The sequence below is a fragment of the Carassius auratus genome, unplaced genomic scaffold (assembly GCF_003368295.1).
Source record: "Carassius auratus strain Wakin unplaced genomic scaffold, ASM336829v1 scaf_tig00030642, whole genome shotgun sequence".
In the NCBI taxonomy this organism is placed as follows: Eukaryota; Metazoa; Chordata; class Actinopteri; order Cypriniformes; family Cyprinidae; genus Carassius; species Carassius auratus.
This window is the reverse complement of record NW_020525869.1, coordinates 7,908-24,519: the sequence shown is the minus strand read 5'-3', so window position 1 is coordinate 24,519 and position 16,612 is coordinate 7,908. Positions and strand designations below refer to the sequence as shown.

The window sequence follows — 16,612 nt, the reverse complement described above, 5'->3', positions numbered from 1 at the left end:
CATTCTCAGTCTACACGAAACTAATGTTTTCTTCCATATTGCAACATATGTCTGAGTTTAATGTTTTTGAACCAAAAGAAAAAAAAAATGTTGGGTGGGACTTGATTTTCTCCACTGGGAACTGATTGGATCATTATTGTTTGCTGAGGCTGAGATCTTAATGACTGGTTTTATGTTTAAATTAATTTTATGAGTACACATGAATTATATGCATAACAAATCATTTATAATAAAAACTGCATTATTTTATTAATAAGGATACTGAATTTTAATTTCACGGTGGCTTTCTCTATCTACTTTTTTGCACCAGCATGCAAAAAGTAGATTTTACTGCATTTCAACTTTCAGCCCATGAAATAGCATTCACTTAAAAAGGTTCCTGAAATGTTTGTCATTTGTGTTTGTGGCAAAACGTTAGCTTAATATAAATTCATGAGATGATAAAGACGTGAGAGCATGTGGGACTGAGAGCATAGCCTTATATGCTGGATTTATTGCAGGACTCTGGATTGTACAAGTCGTTTTTGTTTGAGTAAACAACATATTAATAAATAAATAAATACAAAAGGAGTAAGTACAAAATGACATGGCCAATGTCATGTAAACAAAACAGTGAGTGGATATTTAATGCCTGGACAATGACTGACATCCCAGAAAGTTGCTCTGCTTTGTGCCTGACATGCCTCTTCTGTCCTGTAGATACAGTACAAAACACACTGGTTGCTTTTGGGTAGCACCCAGACACGCAATAGCTGGACTCTTTATCTGCTTTAACATTTCCCCAGTACCAATCCTTCAGCTGTTATAACATCATCTCTTTAGAAAGAACCTAACGGAGAGTCCAGCAGCTAGGAGCGCAAGCATAGTTGCCAGAGCCAGACCGCGGCGCAGCACTAACACACTCAATGGCAGCTGCACCCTCACTGTAGCAACTAGTGTTTCAGTCTCCTCAATTACTACCCCATCCATGTCTGTGGTATTATTCGCATCACAGCCTTCAATATATCCGCCATCCTCATGCGCACCTGTCAAGAAAATGACCCTTATTAGCACGCCTCATTAAATAAAATGAGACTTCTTGAGTTGTTAGTCACAACTAACATATTACCATCATCCGCCCCTCTCGTCAGTACACCAGCCCTGATCTGTGCCTGGGACGTGAAGAGTTCATCAGTAGATCAGTCAAAAGTTTCACTTAAGTGCACTGTAAAAGGACTAAATCTACTTTTAATGGAAGGAAATCCTATATTCCTCACCTCTTCAGAGGCTTTCTTCCAGTTAAGTTTGAGAAGAAGGGCGATGAGGAACACTGACTGAAGAAAGACGGAAATGAACAGACCAGTCCACAGACCTTGAGAAGATTAGAGGAATGGATTACCGTATTTTCCAGACTCTAAATCGCACTTTTTTTCATAGTTTGGCTGGTCCTGCGACTTATAGTCAGGTGCGACTTATTTATCAAAATTAATTTGACATGAACCAAGAGAAAACATTACCGTCTACAGCCGCGAGAGGGCGCTCTATGCTGCTCAGTGCTCCTGTAGTCTACACAGATCGGCATAGAGCGCCCTCTCGTGGCTGAAGATGGTAATGTTTTCTCTTGGTTCTAAATAAATGCGACTTATAGTCCAGTGCGACTTATGTTTTTTCCTCATCATGATGTATTTTTGGACTGATGCGACTTATACTCAGGTGCGACTTATAGTCCGAAAAATACGGTACATAGAATGCAAGACAGAGTGAAACATGAACAAAATACATATATAATAAATAATAATAAATGTCATTATAAAATATATCAAATGCTATTTTTGATCTGTATTTGTAATGTAATTTAAATTAGAAATATTGTCAAATATAATGTACTATTATTAGTGTTTTTCTTTTACATGTAATATTAATAAATATATGAAATCATATAAACATATTTTAAATTCTATTTCTAATGTACATTTAATATAAATTATAAATATTAAATACATATTATTTTTATTATAAACACAATTTATTAGTATTAAGATAAAAAGTTCTGAATTCATTAATTACCTATAATATATAAGCATACTACTAATAAAGATACATTATATTTAACAGTAAAAAAAACCTAAACAATATTTAACTGATAATACAATATTTAACTGATAGAAAATATATATTTATTTTCATTTATTATATATATATATGCCTCACCAAAAATTCCCCATTTCGCAGCAAACATCAGGGATATTCCAATAGGAAAGCCAACAGCATAATATCCAACAAGGTTGCAGACTGCCCCAATCTTCTGCTTGCCCAGAGCTTTCACTATACTGCCACTTGCTGCCTGGTTGGTTTGAAGGAAGAAATAGTCATTAATATTTTCTTCCTGGATGACCATATGCAGTGTCTCTATGGAAGCCCGTTTCCGCCACTAAATAAAAAAAAATAAGAAGGTAACTGTGACTTTATATCTCGCAATTCTGACTTTCTTTTATGCTCAGAAATGTGAGTTCATATCTCCCAATTCCGAGAAAAAAAGTCAGAATTGAGAATTTGTATCACACAATTCTGAGAAAAAAATAAGTTGCAATGACCTTGTTTTATTTCTTATTTAGTGGCGGAAATGGGCTTCCATAAGTTTCAGATGTGTTTGAGTATAAGGAATAACGTTCAGTATAATAAAGGTTTGAACTCAACTTTTCTGATCAGTGTGTTTGTGTTGTCAGTTTTGTTATTAACACTAATGAGGGCTGTGAGTGCTCTAACACTACTCTGCTAATGACTTACCGCTGTGGCGTCAAGAAGATGGAAAGGAGCGAATAAAACCATTACCGTGGCAACCCTCATTGTGATGTCTCTGTGAGAGGAAGAAAACATTTGCCTCAATATTAGTCTTGTTTTTCGCAAAATGCTGTTTTCAAAAGTATCAGTTTGACATATTTTATTACTTTGAGGCTTTGAATTTTGTGGCTTTAAATTATTTTATTTCTTTTTCAAAGCAGGTTAATATTAGGTTAATTATAGATGCAAATATAATGTTTGCATCGGTACTAATGTTAAACTAAAGATTTTGAAATGCATTAAATACATTAAGTTCATATTTAAAGTATTACATGAGCAGAGTTCATTCTAGAATTGCCGCTTTAGTACTAGTGATGTTAGGAGAAATAATTATGCAAATGTTTTTAAATATGGAAGAACACTCACTTGTCATTTGTGAAGATATAACCAATTACATTCCTTGAGGAACCAACGACAGTTGCCAAAACCACTGCAATAGAGACTGAAAATAAAATGCAATCAAATATTTTCCACATCAATCATTAGAATATTAGCCTGGTATAAAAATAATTTACAGTACTAGCTAGTGATGTATACAGGCATAAAGTAATGATTTGTGTAAGTGGAATCTAAAATCTTTGTTCTTTCTTAGTATTACCTGCACAAATCATAGAGAGTTTGGCAGAGAGCTTGGCTTGGGCAACATCTCCTGCTCCCATGGCATTGCCCACCCTCACATTGCCAGCTACACTGAACCCTATAGGGAACTGAACACAAGCCACTGACTAAGTGTTCATGCACCTTGAAATAAAACACTTTCACACTAATAAATATATACCATATATGCAATATTCGCTAGTCCATACACAACTGACTGTGCTCCGAGTTCCACCTCACTTATCAGACCTAACACAAAAAAAATAATAAAAAATAATAATAAAAGATTAGGAACAGGGTTCATTTTGAGTCAAATCTGAATTAAAATGGATGCAGAATTCAAAAAGTAGAATTAAATTTAACTCATACATCCACAAATATGCAAAAAATGCTGCTGCAGTATAATGTCCATAAATCAGTGCTTTCTGGATGTGGGATTTCTAAATAAAAAAAAAAAAACAATACACTTCAAAGCACTAGAAATTATAGTAAAAATGTAAAAAGCCTTTATTCATATGACTTTACAATAAAAAAAAACACACACACAAGTTTACTAACGAATTGTAGTTAACAAGTCTTCAATTAGGGTGTCACATATCATTTCAAGCTCTTTGGAGTGATTCCTTTTTTGATAAATTTAGATCACATTCATTCATAAATTAGTTTACTGTAAGAGTAGTTTTAAAAATACATCTTGTTATATCAATTTTATGTAGTTGCTGTCAAATGATTAATTGCGATTAATCACATCCAAAATACAAGTTTTTGTTTACATAATACATCTGTGTATACTGTGTGTATTTATTACGTATATACAAATGCAAACACATGCATTTATATATTTTAGAAAAATATTATACGTTTATATTGTCAGGAACACAACTGGACACAGATGCAGGTTACGGTGCAGGACCAATTTATTCAAAAACCTCAAAAGAAAAAACTTCCTCCAATGAACAAAAACAGGCCGGGAAATTAGGAAAAATGTCCAACAGAAAAAGAGACTTCAAATGTCCTTGCAAAAACACCCGGCAGGGGGCGCTCAACGGCGCGGCCGCGATGATAGCGGAGAGGGAAGGAAGCCACGAGCGAGCCAGCGACCGTGCAAAAACTCTTCTGGGAAATGCCGGTGCCCGGTCTAGGAAATGAGGGAGGGGGGAAAAAGAAAAACAAAACAAACCAATAGCAGCAAACAGAGGCACGACAGAACACGGCTTGACAGGATCAGACAAAGTGGATACACGGGGATTGTTGCCGAACAACGATCTGGCACCGATAGGCGCGACAGACGGGAATAAATAGAGCAAGAGATGAACAGACATTGAATTCAGGTGAGCGAGGTCAAACCATTAGAAACGGAAACTGTGATAATGAGGGGGAGGGAGGAACGCCAAAGATAGGTGCAAGACGAGCGATCAAAACCAAAACAAAACACCATGTGCGCACGAAATGCAGACATATACAGAAACACACACACACACACGAGAACGGGGTGATCAGACAGTGGACATGACAGTACCCCCCCTCCGACGGACGCCACCAGGCGCCGCAGGAAGGGGCTCACCTCGTCGCCGGTAGAAGTCCTCGACAAGTGTCCGATCCAAGATGTCCCGGGCCGGAACCCAGCTCCTCTCCTCTGGGCCATAGCCCTCCCAGTCCACAAGATATTGAAAGCCCCGACCCCTACGTCGGACATCTAGCAACCTCCGCACCGTATAGACCGGGGAGCCATCCACTAGACGGGGGGGAGGGGGGGTTGGGGCAGATGGAACAAGAGGGGAATAGAACACAGGTTTAACCCTGGAAACATTGAAAACAGGGTGCACCCGACCAAGCCTGGTAGGGAGCTTGAGCTGCACCGCCGCCGGACTCAGGACCTTCGTGATCCGGTATGGGCCAATGAACCTGGGTGCCAACTTGCGTGAGGCTACCCTGAGAGGCAGGTCCTTGGTAGAGAGCCATACCCTTTGACCACACACATAGCGGGGAGCAGGAGTTCGGTGACGGTCGGCCGCTGCTTTAGTCCGCCTATTAGCCTGGGCCAAGGCCGCCTTGGCCCTCTTCCAGGTGCGGCGACACCGTCGGACAAAGGCCAAAGCAGACGGGACCGCAGCCTCGGGTTCCTGTGTGGGAAACAAGGGAGGTTGATAACCGACAGAACACTGGAATGGGGACATACCTGTGGCAGAAACAGGAAGGGAGTTATGGGCGTATTCTACCCAGGACAGCTGTTGACACCAGGAGCCGGGATTGTGGGATGCCAGGCAGCGAAGAGAACGTTCCAAATCCTGGTTTGCCCGCTCGGACTGCCCGTTGGTCTGGGGATGGAATCCTGAAGACAGACTCGTAGAGGCCCCGATCTGCCGACAGAATTCCCTCCAAAACCGAGAGACAAACTGGGGACCCCTATCAGAGACCACGTTGACCGGAAGACCATGAATCCGGAATACATGATCAACCATCACCTGAGCAGTCTCTTTGGCTGAGGGGAGCTTGGGAAGGGGAATGAAATGGGCCGCCTTAGAGAAACGGTCCACCACCGTAAGAATGACGGTGTTACCCTTGGATTCCGGAAGGCCAGTGACAAAATCAAGGGCCAAATGTGACCAGGGGCGGGAAGGGATGGGCAATGGGTGGAGCAGACCAACGGGAGGCGCGTTGGAAGTCTTGTTCTGAGCGCACACCGAGCAGGCAGCCACGAACTGCCTGACATCCTTGGCCATGGATGGCCACCAGAGTCGCTGACGGATGGCAGCCAGCGATCTCCGGACTCCTGGATGACAGACTAGCCTGGATGAGTGACCCCACTGGATGACTTCAGAGCGCAACTTGGTGGGAACAAACAGATTACCCGCTGGGCACCCCTTCGGCACAGGCCCCTTAAGTAGGGCCTCCTCTACTCGTCTCTCGATGTCCCAAGAGAGGGATGCCACCACCACCCCTTTGGGCAAGATAGTGTCTGCTGACTCCCCTCCCCCAGGAGCCTCGAAGAGACGAGAAAGAGCATCGGGCTTAACATTCTTTGACCCGGGCCTGTAAGACAGTGAGAAATTGAACCGGCCAAAGAAGAGGGCCCAGCGAGCCTGTCGAGAGGTCAGCCTCCTGGCCGAACGGACATACTCGAGGTTCTTGTGATCCGTCCAGACCAGGAAGGGCTGAGCCGCGCCCTCCAACCAGTGACGCCACTCCCCCAAAGCCAGCCTGACCGCCAACAACTCCCGATTACCTATGTCGTAATTCCGTTCTGGGGGACTCAGGCGGTGGGAGAAGAAGGCGCAGGGATGCACCTTTCCATCCTCGTGCGACCGCTGAGATAGGACCGCGCCCACTCCGACATCGGAGGCATCCACCTCAACAATGAATTGCCGTTCAGGGTCTGGAATAGACAAGACAGGAGCAGAGATAAAACGGGACTTTAATCTATCAAAGGCCTCCTGTGCCCCAGTATTCCACTTGAACGGTACCTTGGGAGAGGTGAGTGCCGTTAAAGGTGCAGCAATCTGACCAAAGTTCCGGATGAACCGCCGATAGAAGTTGGCAAACCCCAGGAACCGCTGCAGAGCTTTACGAGAGTCAGGAGCTGGCCACTCGGCAACGGCCCTTACCTTACAGGGGTCGGCTTTGATCTCCCCCGCAGAAACAACGAACCCCAGGAACGGAACCGACTGGGCATGGAAGACGCACTTCTCCGCCTTAACATAGAGCTGGTTCTCCAGCAGCCGTTGTAACACCTGGCGAACATGCTGAGTGTGTACCTGCAGAGATGGGGAGAATATCAAGATATCATCAAGATACACGAAGACAAAGCGATTCACCATGTCTCTCAACACGTCATTAACCAGGGCCTGGAAGACAGCTGGGGCATTGGTCAGACCGAATGGTAGGACCCGGTACTCAAAGTGTCCCGTAGGTGTGTTGAAAGCTGTCTTCCACTCATCCCCCTCACGTATGCGAATAAGGTGATAGGCATTCCGAAGGTCTAGCTTGGTGAAGACCTTGGCTCCCTGCAATAACTCAAAGGCAGATGACATTAGAGGCAAGGGGTACCTGTTTTTAATAGTGATGTCATTCAGGCCTCGATAATCTATACAAGGACGCAAGGAGCCGTCCTTCTTCTTGACAAAGAAGAACCCAGCACCTGCAGGAGATGAAGAGGGTCGGATGAGACCGGCTTTGAGGGATTCATTAATATATTTGTCCATGGCCTCTCTTTCAGGGCCTGAAAGGGAAAACAAGTGACCCTTGGGCGGAGAAGTGCCTGGGAGGAGCTCAATGGCACAGTCATAAGGGCGATGTGGAGGTAAGGAGGTGGCCCGGGACTTACTAAACACCTGGCACAGGTCGTGGTACTCCACCGGGACCCCCTTCAAATCAGCAGCCTCCACCTGCAAGACAGGACACACAGACACAGGAAAAGAGGCAGCACCCAGACAAGACGCAAGACAAAACTTACTCCAAGACAGGACAGAGTTGTTGGACCAATCCACGTGAGGGCCATGTTGCACCAACCACGGGTGCCCCAGAACTATGGGAGCACTCGGGGATTCAAGAAGGTACAGCGTGGTCACCTCCCGGTGATTGCCCGAGACTATAAGATTAACAGGGGGAGTGGCATATGAGACAGTGGTTATTAAAGTGCCATTCAATGAACGGGCAGGAATAGGTTTGGGAAGAGGAATGGAAGGAATTCCCCAACGGGTGGCTAGAGAGAGGTCCATAAAGTTGCCCTCAGCTCCCGAGTCAACCAGTGCTGTACAGGAGTTAAGGACACCACCAAACTGAATAGAGACAGGCAGGAGAGTGCGAGAGGAGGGGGGATGTAATAAAGGGGTAGCGCTCACCAGGATCCCCCTCTTTACTGGTGAGCCTTGGCTTTTAGTGGACAGCCCACTGCGAAGTGACCTGATTTGCCGCAATACAGACATAGTCCTAGGGCGAGGCGTTGCTGCTTTTGTTGAGGAGTGAGCCGAAGGCGCCCCACCTGCATAGGCTCAGGCTCAGTGGTTTCTGTGGGGGAGACAGATGACGACTCCTCAGTCCTCCAGGGTGCACGAACTGCCAGGCGCTGACGACGGCGGTGAAGGCGACCCTCGATGCGCAACGCCATGTTAACCAGATCGTCAAAGTCACGTGGCAGGTCCTGAGTGGCCAGCTCATCCTGGATGTCATCCTCTAGCCCAGCACGGAACATAGCTCGACAGGCCCCCTCATTCCAGTCGCAGGTCGCTGCAAGAGTCTTAAAATGAATGGCATAGTCCGTCACTGAGCGACCCGCCTGACGGAGCCGTGCTAGCTGGTCAGCCGCTTCCTGACCTCTTGCAGAGCGGTCGAACAGTCTCTCCATCTCCTGGCGGAAATCTTTAAAAGAAGCACAACAGGGAGCTTTGGTCTCCCAGACGGAGGTTCCCCAGTCTCTGGCCTTGCCGGTCAGAAGAGTCAAAACAAAAGCCACTTTGGACATCTCAAGTGCGTATGTGCGTGGCTGCAAGGCAAACACCACAGAACACTGGGACAAGAAGGCCCGGCAGGAATTGGGGTCCCCATCATAGGGTGGTGGGTTATTGCATCGGGGCTCAGGCTGATGGTGAGAAAGATGGTGAACTGCACCACCCTGAGGAGCCTCTCGTTGCAGTTCTTGGATCCGGTTGGTCAACTCAGCCACTTGGTTGGCTAAGAACTCCATCTCCCTTGTGGTATTCGTGAGTCTGGCTTCATGTTGGCCCAACAGAACGCCCTGCTGGGTGACTGCGGTTCTGACAGAGTCTGTACCTGCTGTGTCCATCTTGGCCAGATCGTTCTGTCAGGAACACAACTGGACACAGATGCAGGTTACGGTGCAGGACCAATTTATTCAAAAACCTCAAAAGAAAAAACTTCCTCCAATGAACAAAAACAGGCCGGGAAATTAGGAAAAATGTCCAACAGAAAAAGAGACTTCAAATGTCCTTGCAAAAACACCCGGCAGGGGGCGCTCAACGGCGCGGCCGCGATGATAGCGGAGAGGGAAGGAAGCCACGAGCGAGCCAGCGACCGTGCAAAAACTCTTCTGGGAAATGCCGGTGCCCGGTCTAGGAAATGAGGGAGGGGGGAAAAAGAAAAACAAAACAAACCAATAGCAGCAAACAGAGGCACGACAGAACACGGCTTGACAGGATCAGACAAAGTGGATACACGGGGATTGTTGCCGAACAACGATCTGGCACCGATAGGCGCGACAGACGGGAATAAATAGAGCAAGAGATGAACAGACATTGAATTCAGGTGAGCGAGGTCAAACCATTAGAAACGGAAACTGTGATAATGAGGGGGAGGGAGGAACGCCAAAGATAGGTGCAAGACGAGCGATCAAAACCAAAACAAAACACCATGTGCGCACGAAATGCAGACATATACAGAAACACACACACACACACACGAGAACGGGGTGATCAGACAGTGGACATGACATATATATGAAGTATATTTTTTATATAATATAAAATATAAGAATATGAATATATAAATGTATAAATGTAAATATTTTCTTAATATATATTGTATGTGTGTGTATTTATATATACATAATAAATACATACAGTACACACACATATTATGTAAAATAAAACTTATTTTATGTTATCATACACATACTGTAAGCAGTCAGAAACATTTTAAAATACTAATAATCAAAGAAAATAAAAATAAAGCCAAAATTATTATTTGCATTTTAGTTTTTTGTTGTGATAGGACAGATCCGAACTGACAGGAAGTGAACAACGGTGCTGTATGTCGACGCACTGCCCACAAGGCTATCGAAGCTGACGTACAGTTACATATTTTAAAAGAATTTTATTTCTAAAAAGTCATTTTTATAGTAGGTTTATCATATACTTTATATAAGAACACTTATTAATATTAAAGTTTATTAACATATTAAAGTCATAATTGCTAAAAAATGATAATGTATTTACTTCTTTCTGTCATTCCAATTCCACATCCTGTAAGTTGCGGTCTATTCAACTCCAATATCAACTCGAATAATACCAAACAAATGACTAGACATATTCTTAAAAATGTTGTATAACAGTTTGACAAGTGTGCATTCTCCAACCTGACAGCAGTCCTCCAATCTCATAAGTCCACCACTCTGCACACATCATGAGCATACTTGGAATGGCCAGATGGATGAATGAGTCCCACTCCTGCAAACAGTCCATCGACCAACCTATACAGCAATAAACAAATGCTTTTATGTATCTGTCAACTGGATCAGCTTGGAGAGAGGACCTACTGTATAATAACAGATTTCTCACCAGCTTACCAGGCCAAGTATCCTTATGAAGGCCCATGCATCGGATGTAGATAAACAATATGATCGCCAAACTGTACTGTGAGATTGTATTAGCAGCTGCTGATCCACTGCAGATGAATTGCACATGGTGGGTAAGTTCCCGAGTTACTTTCTGTACTTTAGTTTAACAGCAAATATCATGGAAACTCACGGAACACCCAGGTCCAGGACAAAGAGGAAGATATAGTTGATTAAAGCATTTAGGAGATTTGCCACTACGCCAGTAATGACCAGCGGCCAAATAATTCCCTGTAATGAGAGATTTCATAAATTTCACATTCATGCTTTCACAGAGCATTACGTTTTAATGTCTTTCTCATACCTGATTCTGTAGATATTTTGCTTCAATAATGAACACGAAAGCAGCCTGAGACAAACATAACAGTGTTATTTTTCTACACTGAGAGCACCTAAACACTTTAAATGAAGAAAAAAAATCTAATTTTAGTCACAAAATCTACGAAATAACAACCATTAGACCAAAAAGGAGAGCCTTTCTTTTAAGCGTTTAGTAGATTTGAGACGTGACAAAATAAGAGTGTGTATAACATTGAAGTGGGGATCACTTTTCTAGATAATGGAAGTACATACCGGAAGACCAGGCAAAAATATGTTCACATACAGCTGAGATACTCTGAAACAGAATAACAGTTATTGTTTTAGCCTTTTGATTCTTTAATAACTATTTCCTGTTGAGCACATGAATATGTTCCATAAAGCTATTATTGAAGGATGTTATTGCATGCATTCTCCTTTTATTTCAGAGTCAGCATGTGCCAATATTCTAATTACAATCTTGAATAGTGCTCACCTGGCAACCTCTGGGCTTTGCCCTACAAGCAGTAATATTGACTCTGTATTGATAAGAAATGCACAGCATGGCAAACATGCGAGCAGCAGAATTAAAATGGCTTTCTGAGTTATAAGACCAACTAGATGCAAGTTACCAGCTCCAAAAGCCTGCAAAAGACAGAAAAACATTAAAAATTAAAAATTAAAAGGTTCTATTTGTGTATGTGTTGAATGTACATGAAAATTAATTTATACCTGAGAAATCAGTGTGTCACATGCTGCGGACAAGCCATAACCAATACCAATACCCATAACACTGATGACCTGTAGGTGAAAAACACAATGAACCCTCATTAATCGCTTAAATAAATAAATATATATATATATATATATATATATATATATATATATATATATATATATATATATATATATATATATATATATATATAAAGAGGAGATACAGTAGATATATAAAACTCACAGCTGTGGCAAGAGTCACACCATCAAGCTCTACTTTTCCCAGGTGCCCACAGAACACAGTGCTTACAAAAATAATCAAATAGTCGAAAAGATAGGACAAAAACTATGAGAAGAAACAACAGAGACATGGGTGACATGGTCAGTGAATAGCAAAGCATGCCATTTCTGTGATGCTGGCTCAGTTAAAGCTCAAAATATTGTTTTGTATAGGCTAAAGATTTTTTTTTTTTTTTTAAGATTTCAGGAAGTTTCTAATGATCTTGACAATCTTGCTTAGCTGCTTCAGATCTATATTAGGGAACTAAACTATTGATTGATGGATGGGACACCTCTGACATAACTAAACAGGGCTCAAAAAGACACACTTCACATTTATGGATGCTAAATTGATGGACTGTACAAAATGAAATACTGGTTAAAAATAAAAATATTCGTAGAACAATTCTAAACATTAAGTTGAACGATTAAACCATAAAATAAAACAAGGACGTACTGTACTTACCACAGGCAGAGCTAGTGAGCATAAGTTTACAATTTCTCTTGAAATGTGTACAGGTAAAAAACGAAAACATGTCAAGCACCCTTGACATCTGGATGTGTTTTCTGGTTCGTTCATCCTGACAAATGGTTTGATATATCAGATACAGAGCTATAACTGATGCAGAACCGGGAACACGTGCCTTTAGAAAGCTGTTCTTTTCTTATCTCTGTAGTTCTGATTCGACAGTTTATGGTGGTCACAATAAATGAGTCACAGTTCAAATCCAATCCAGCTGACGTCCAATGGGTGGATCGATCGTGAAATATTAATACTGACTGTTGATACTGTTGTATGGCGAAAGGCGAGAGGATCGATCCTCACATATATTAATAATTAATATATGTTTCTTAAACTAGTGGTTTCAGTATTTGTTTATCACCCAGATTAATCTCTATCGTAAGGTTTTAGTGAAACGTAGAAAAACAAGTTTGTTTGATAGGAACCGCTTCTTCTGCTCAAATCAACACGCGCAGAAATACTGAAACACAGCAGATCACACACAACAACAAAGTAAGGGGTAGAACACAAGGGTTTGTGGCAGAGCTCACATCGTGTAGGTGTCTCAGTGTGCACCCCAGTTTAAATGAATATATTGTTATAATAGCTTGCAAAATAAAAAAGCAAATGTGTCCTTCAGACATTCCTAAGTTTGACAGGCCAGCGATCAGAGACTGTGTTTTGGGAAGTCCTCAAAGCTTTCGATATCCAGTAAAGTATTAAATCCCATGGTTTATTGAACACTATCCTCATGATGGTGCAAAAATGACATTTGATATTTTTAATCGGTTGCTATGTTCAGCCAAACACTGCTGCTCATGGACACACACACTGCTGCTGCTGCAGTTCCTAATGTCGCCAACTGGTGGCGTTGTTTGTTCTAAAATTCTAAGAGTTTGAATACTTGGATTTTTGTTCCGGTAAAGATTTCACTGCGGTTGATTTAAGTATTTTCTATTTTAGCACATACCTTGACTACATGTAAGTATTGACTACAAAAAAGGATATTGGGCATTTCCACTACTGCTCAGAAAAAAAGAAAAAGAAAAAGTTGGATGTTGGATGTTGTTACAATGGAACCTGCCATTAAAAAGCTTTTTATAATATTTAGAGCTTATTTTAGTTTTATTACAGCCTGCTATAGATACTTGTACCTTTTCCTTCAAAATCTTATAGATGCTATACATTGGCCCTTGTGGGAACTCCCTTTGTGACCCAGTCTCTACCACAGTATATACTTCTTTGTGACACTAATACTGGCTAGATGTAAATGAATTATCTTTTTATCCAACATATTATTATCCCGAAAGAGTTAACCATAAAGGGAGAATAAAAGTTAACCATATTCACTTAGTTCAACAAAAGGTCTTTTACAAGAATAACTTCCAAGCAAAAATGAAAATTTTTTCTCTTACTATATTTTTGGGCTCTCATATGTTTACAGTCAAATTGGAGGCTGAGGTATATGCGCTTTTGGTTCAGATGGATAATGAGTGGGTGTTGAAGTTGCCGAAAAGCAGAAAAGGGCACTGTAATTATATCTGTTCTAAGATCATAGTGATCACAGTGTCACTGCACACCCAACCGCTTGTTAGATGCTTACTTGTTAGGCCTATAACAATTTAATTTCTTAAATAGAAAACAGGCATTCTGTGGTGAATGGCAGACCTTTTTGGGGACCTTTTTTCTGTAATTCAATTTTATCGCTTTGTTTCATGACAGAGATTATAATTTATGTGTGACTGTGTATTTTTAAGAACGATTTCTTTGTTTGGCGCATTTGGCATCATGCACGTGATCTAAACCTAACCAAAATTGCAACATTCCTCTGTAGTTATTGCAACAGTTGTAAGAAATTATAATGAGGTTTTAACCTGGTCATACCTCAGCAATTGAGGATTATTATGCGCTATGGGGTTGCTGTGTGGCCGCTTACTGGAGACTGTAAATACATGGTTGTGAAGTCTAGTCTTTTGTCTCCACAAGATCGTGAACTATCATTAATCCAGTGCTTCTGACCTTGCCAGGTTTATGAAATCATCAGGTGGATTTGCAGTGGTGCAGCGCTGTCTCCCCTTAGGATTTAGCTTGACCTTAAAGATTTTCATTGAGAGTCACAGTCACAACAAGTACAACATTGACTTTTAAAGTCTTCCCCAAGAGCTTACTGATTTCACCGCTTTCTATCCTTTTTGTGCGGAACCCCCTGCTTTCTTTTGACATTAATTGTAAGTGTACATCATGTTCCTGCTCGAGTCCAGGGCTTTCCCACACTTTCTTTTCAAGGAAAGGAGACTCAGCCCAGCTAACAACTTTTGGTACCCAGAACATTTTGGTTATAAAATTAAACCGTAAAAATAACCATAGAGAATGTTCTGTATTTGTTCTCTTTAGGTTGTCACAAAGCAAAACTCCCTTATGTGGTCTCTACTGTATGTACACAGAATATTGAAGTTGCATATTTAACAACTGTAAACTCTGTTAAATGACAAAAACATAGAGAGATTACTATAGTTTGATTGCAAAAAAATAGAAATAAAAAAACAATCTAGAAATTCCTAGATTGTTATTATTAAGTTTCTAAAATATCCAAGCGGGAACCGTATGCCCAAGTTTTCTGGAAGGAAAATTATGAAGAAAAAAATATATTGAATTGTCAGTCTTAAAGTTTTATTTCCTGTACTGATCCATCATGCGGAAAAATGCTTTTATTGTGCTCCAGGCAAGTTGAAACACTAAGGATTTGATACTGCACTTTTGGGAAAATCCGTTTGCTTTGTTTTTACAATACAGACTGGCATTTTAATTTTATTTTTAAGTGACAATGGGCATTTCTGGCTCTGCTCGCATGAGCGAGAGTCAGCTGAGCTATTTTATAGGACTCAGTGTTTATAGTACACTGTCATTGCTTCTGTGCCATGTTGTTTCCCCAAATAGTTTTTGCTTCACATTTAATTTGTACTGGCGGAATCACTTTGAACATAATGAAACTTCTTGAGCTTAATGAAAGTTGTAGTTTTAGTTTACTTGATGTACAAAGTTGAAGTTATTTTAAAACAACAGCTGTCAGTTTTTCTTCATCTTCATATACCAGCATGATACAGGTCCTTCTAAAAAAATTAGCATATTGTGATAAAAGTTCATTATTTTCCATAATGTAATGATAAAAAATAAACTTTCATATATGTTAGATTCATTGCACACCAACTGAAATATTTCAGGTTTTATTGTTTTAATACTGATGATTTTGGCATACAGCTCATGAAAACCCAAAATTCCTATCTCAAAAATTAGCATATTTCATCCAACCAATAAAAGAAAAGTGTTTTTAATACAAAGAAAGTCAACCTTCAAATAATTATGTTCAGTTATGCACTCAATACTTGGTCGGGAATCCTTTTGCAGAAATGACTGCTTCAATGCGGCGTGGCATGGAGGCAATCAGCCTGTGGCACTGCTGAGGTGTTGTGGAGGCCCAGGATGCTTCGATAGTGGCCTTCAGCTCATCCAGAGTGCTGGGTCTTGCGTCTCTCACCTTTCTCTTCACAATATCCCACAGATTCTCTATGGGGTTCAGGTCAGGAGAGTTGGCAGGCAAATTGAGCACAGTAATACCATGGTCAGTAAACCATTTACCAGTGGTTTTGGCACTGTGAGCAGGTGCCAGGTCGTGCTGAAAAACGAAATCTTCATCCCTATAAAGCTTTTCAGCAGAGGGAGGCATGAAGTGCTCCAAAATCTCCTGATAGCTAGCTGCATTGACCCTGCCCTTGAGAAAACACAGTGGACCAACAGCAGCTGACATGGCACCCCAGACCATCACTGACTGTGGGTCCTTGACACTGGACTTCAGGGAATTTGGCATTTCCTTCTCCCCAGTCTTCCTCCAGACTCTGGCACCTTGATTTCCGAATGACATACAAAATTTGCTTTCATCCAAAAAAAGTACTTTGGACCACTGAGCAACAGTCCAGTGCTGCTTCTCTGTAGCCCAGGCGCTTCTGCCGCTGTTTCTGGTTCAAAAGTGGCTTGATCTGGGGAATGCGGCACCT

General features: G+C 41.6%; 1 protein-coding gene across 1 annotated transcript; it reads right to left on the bottom strand.

Moving 5' to 3' along the window:
- Positions 1-11: 11 nt before the first annotated feature.
- LOC113080277 (multidrug and toxin extrusion protein 1-like) lies at positions 12-12,928 on the bottom strand. Its single transcript, XM_026252482.1, has 17 exons — positions 12,525-12,928; positions 12,024-12,125; positions 11,795-11,863; positions 11,559-11,707; positions 11,339-11,381; positions 11,070-11,114; positions 10,899-10,996; positions 10,718-10,815; positions 10,508-10,621; positions 3,599-3,666; positions 3,419-3,527; positions 3,187-3,262; positions 2,767-2,836; positions 2,191-2,323; positions 1,257-1,351; positions 1,109-1,151; positions 12-1,025 (listed from the first exon to the last, which is right to left on the bottom strand). The coding sequence occupies exons 1-17, from the start codon at positions 12,636-12,638 to the stop codon at positions 811-813; spliced, it is 1,641 nt and encodes a 546-aa protein (XP_026108267.1). The 5' UTR covers positions 12,639-12,928; the 3' UTR covers positions 12-810.
- Positions 12,929-16,612: the final 3,684 nt, after the last annotated feature.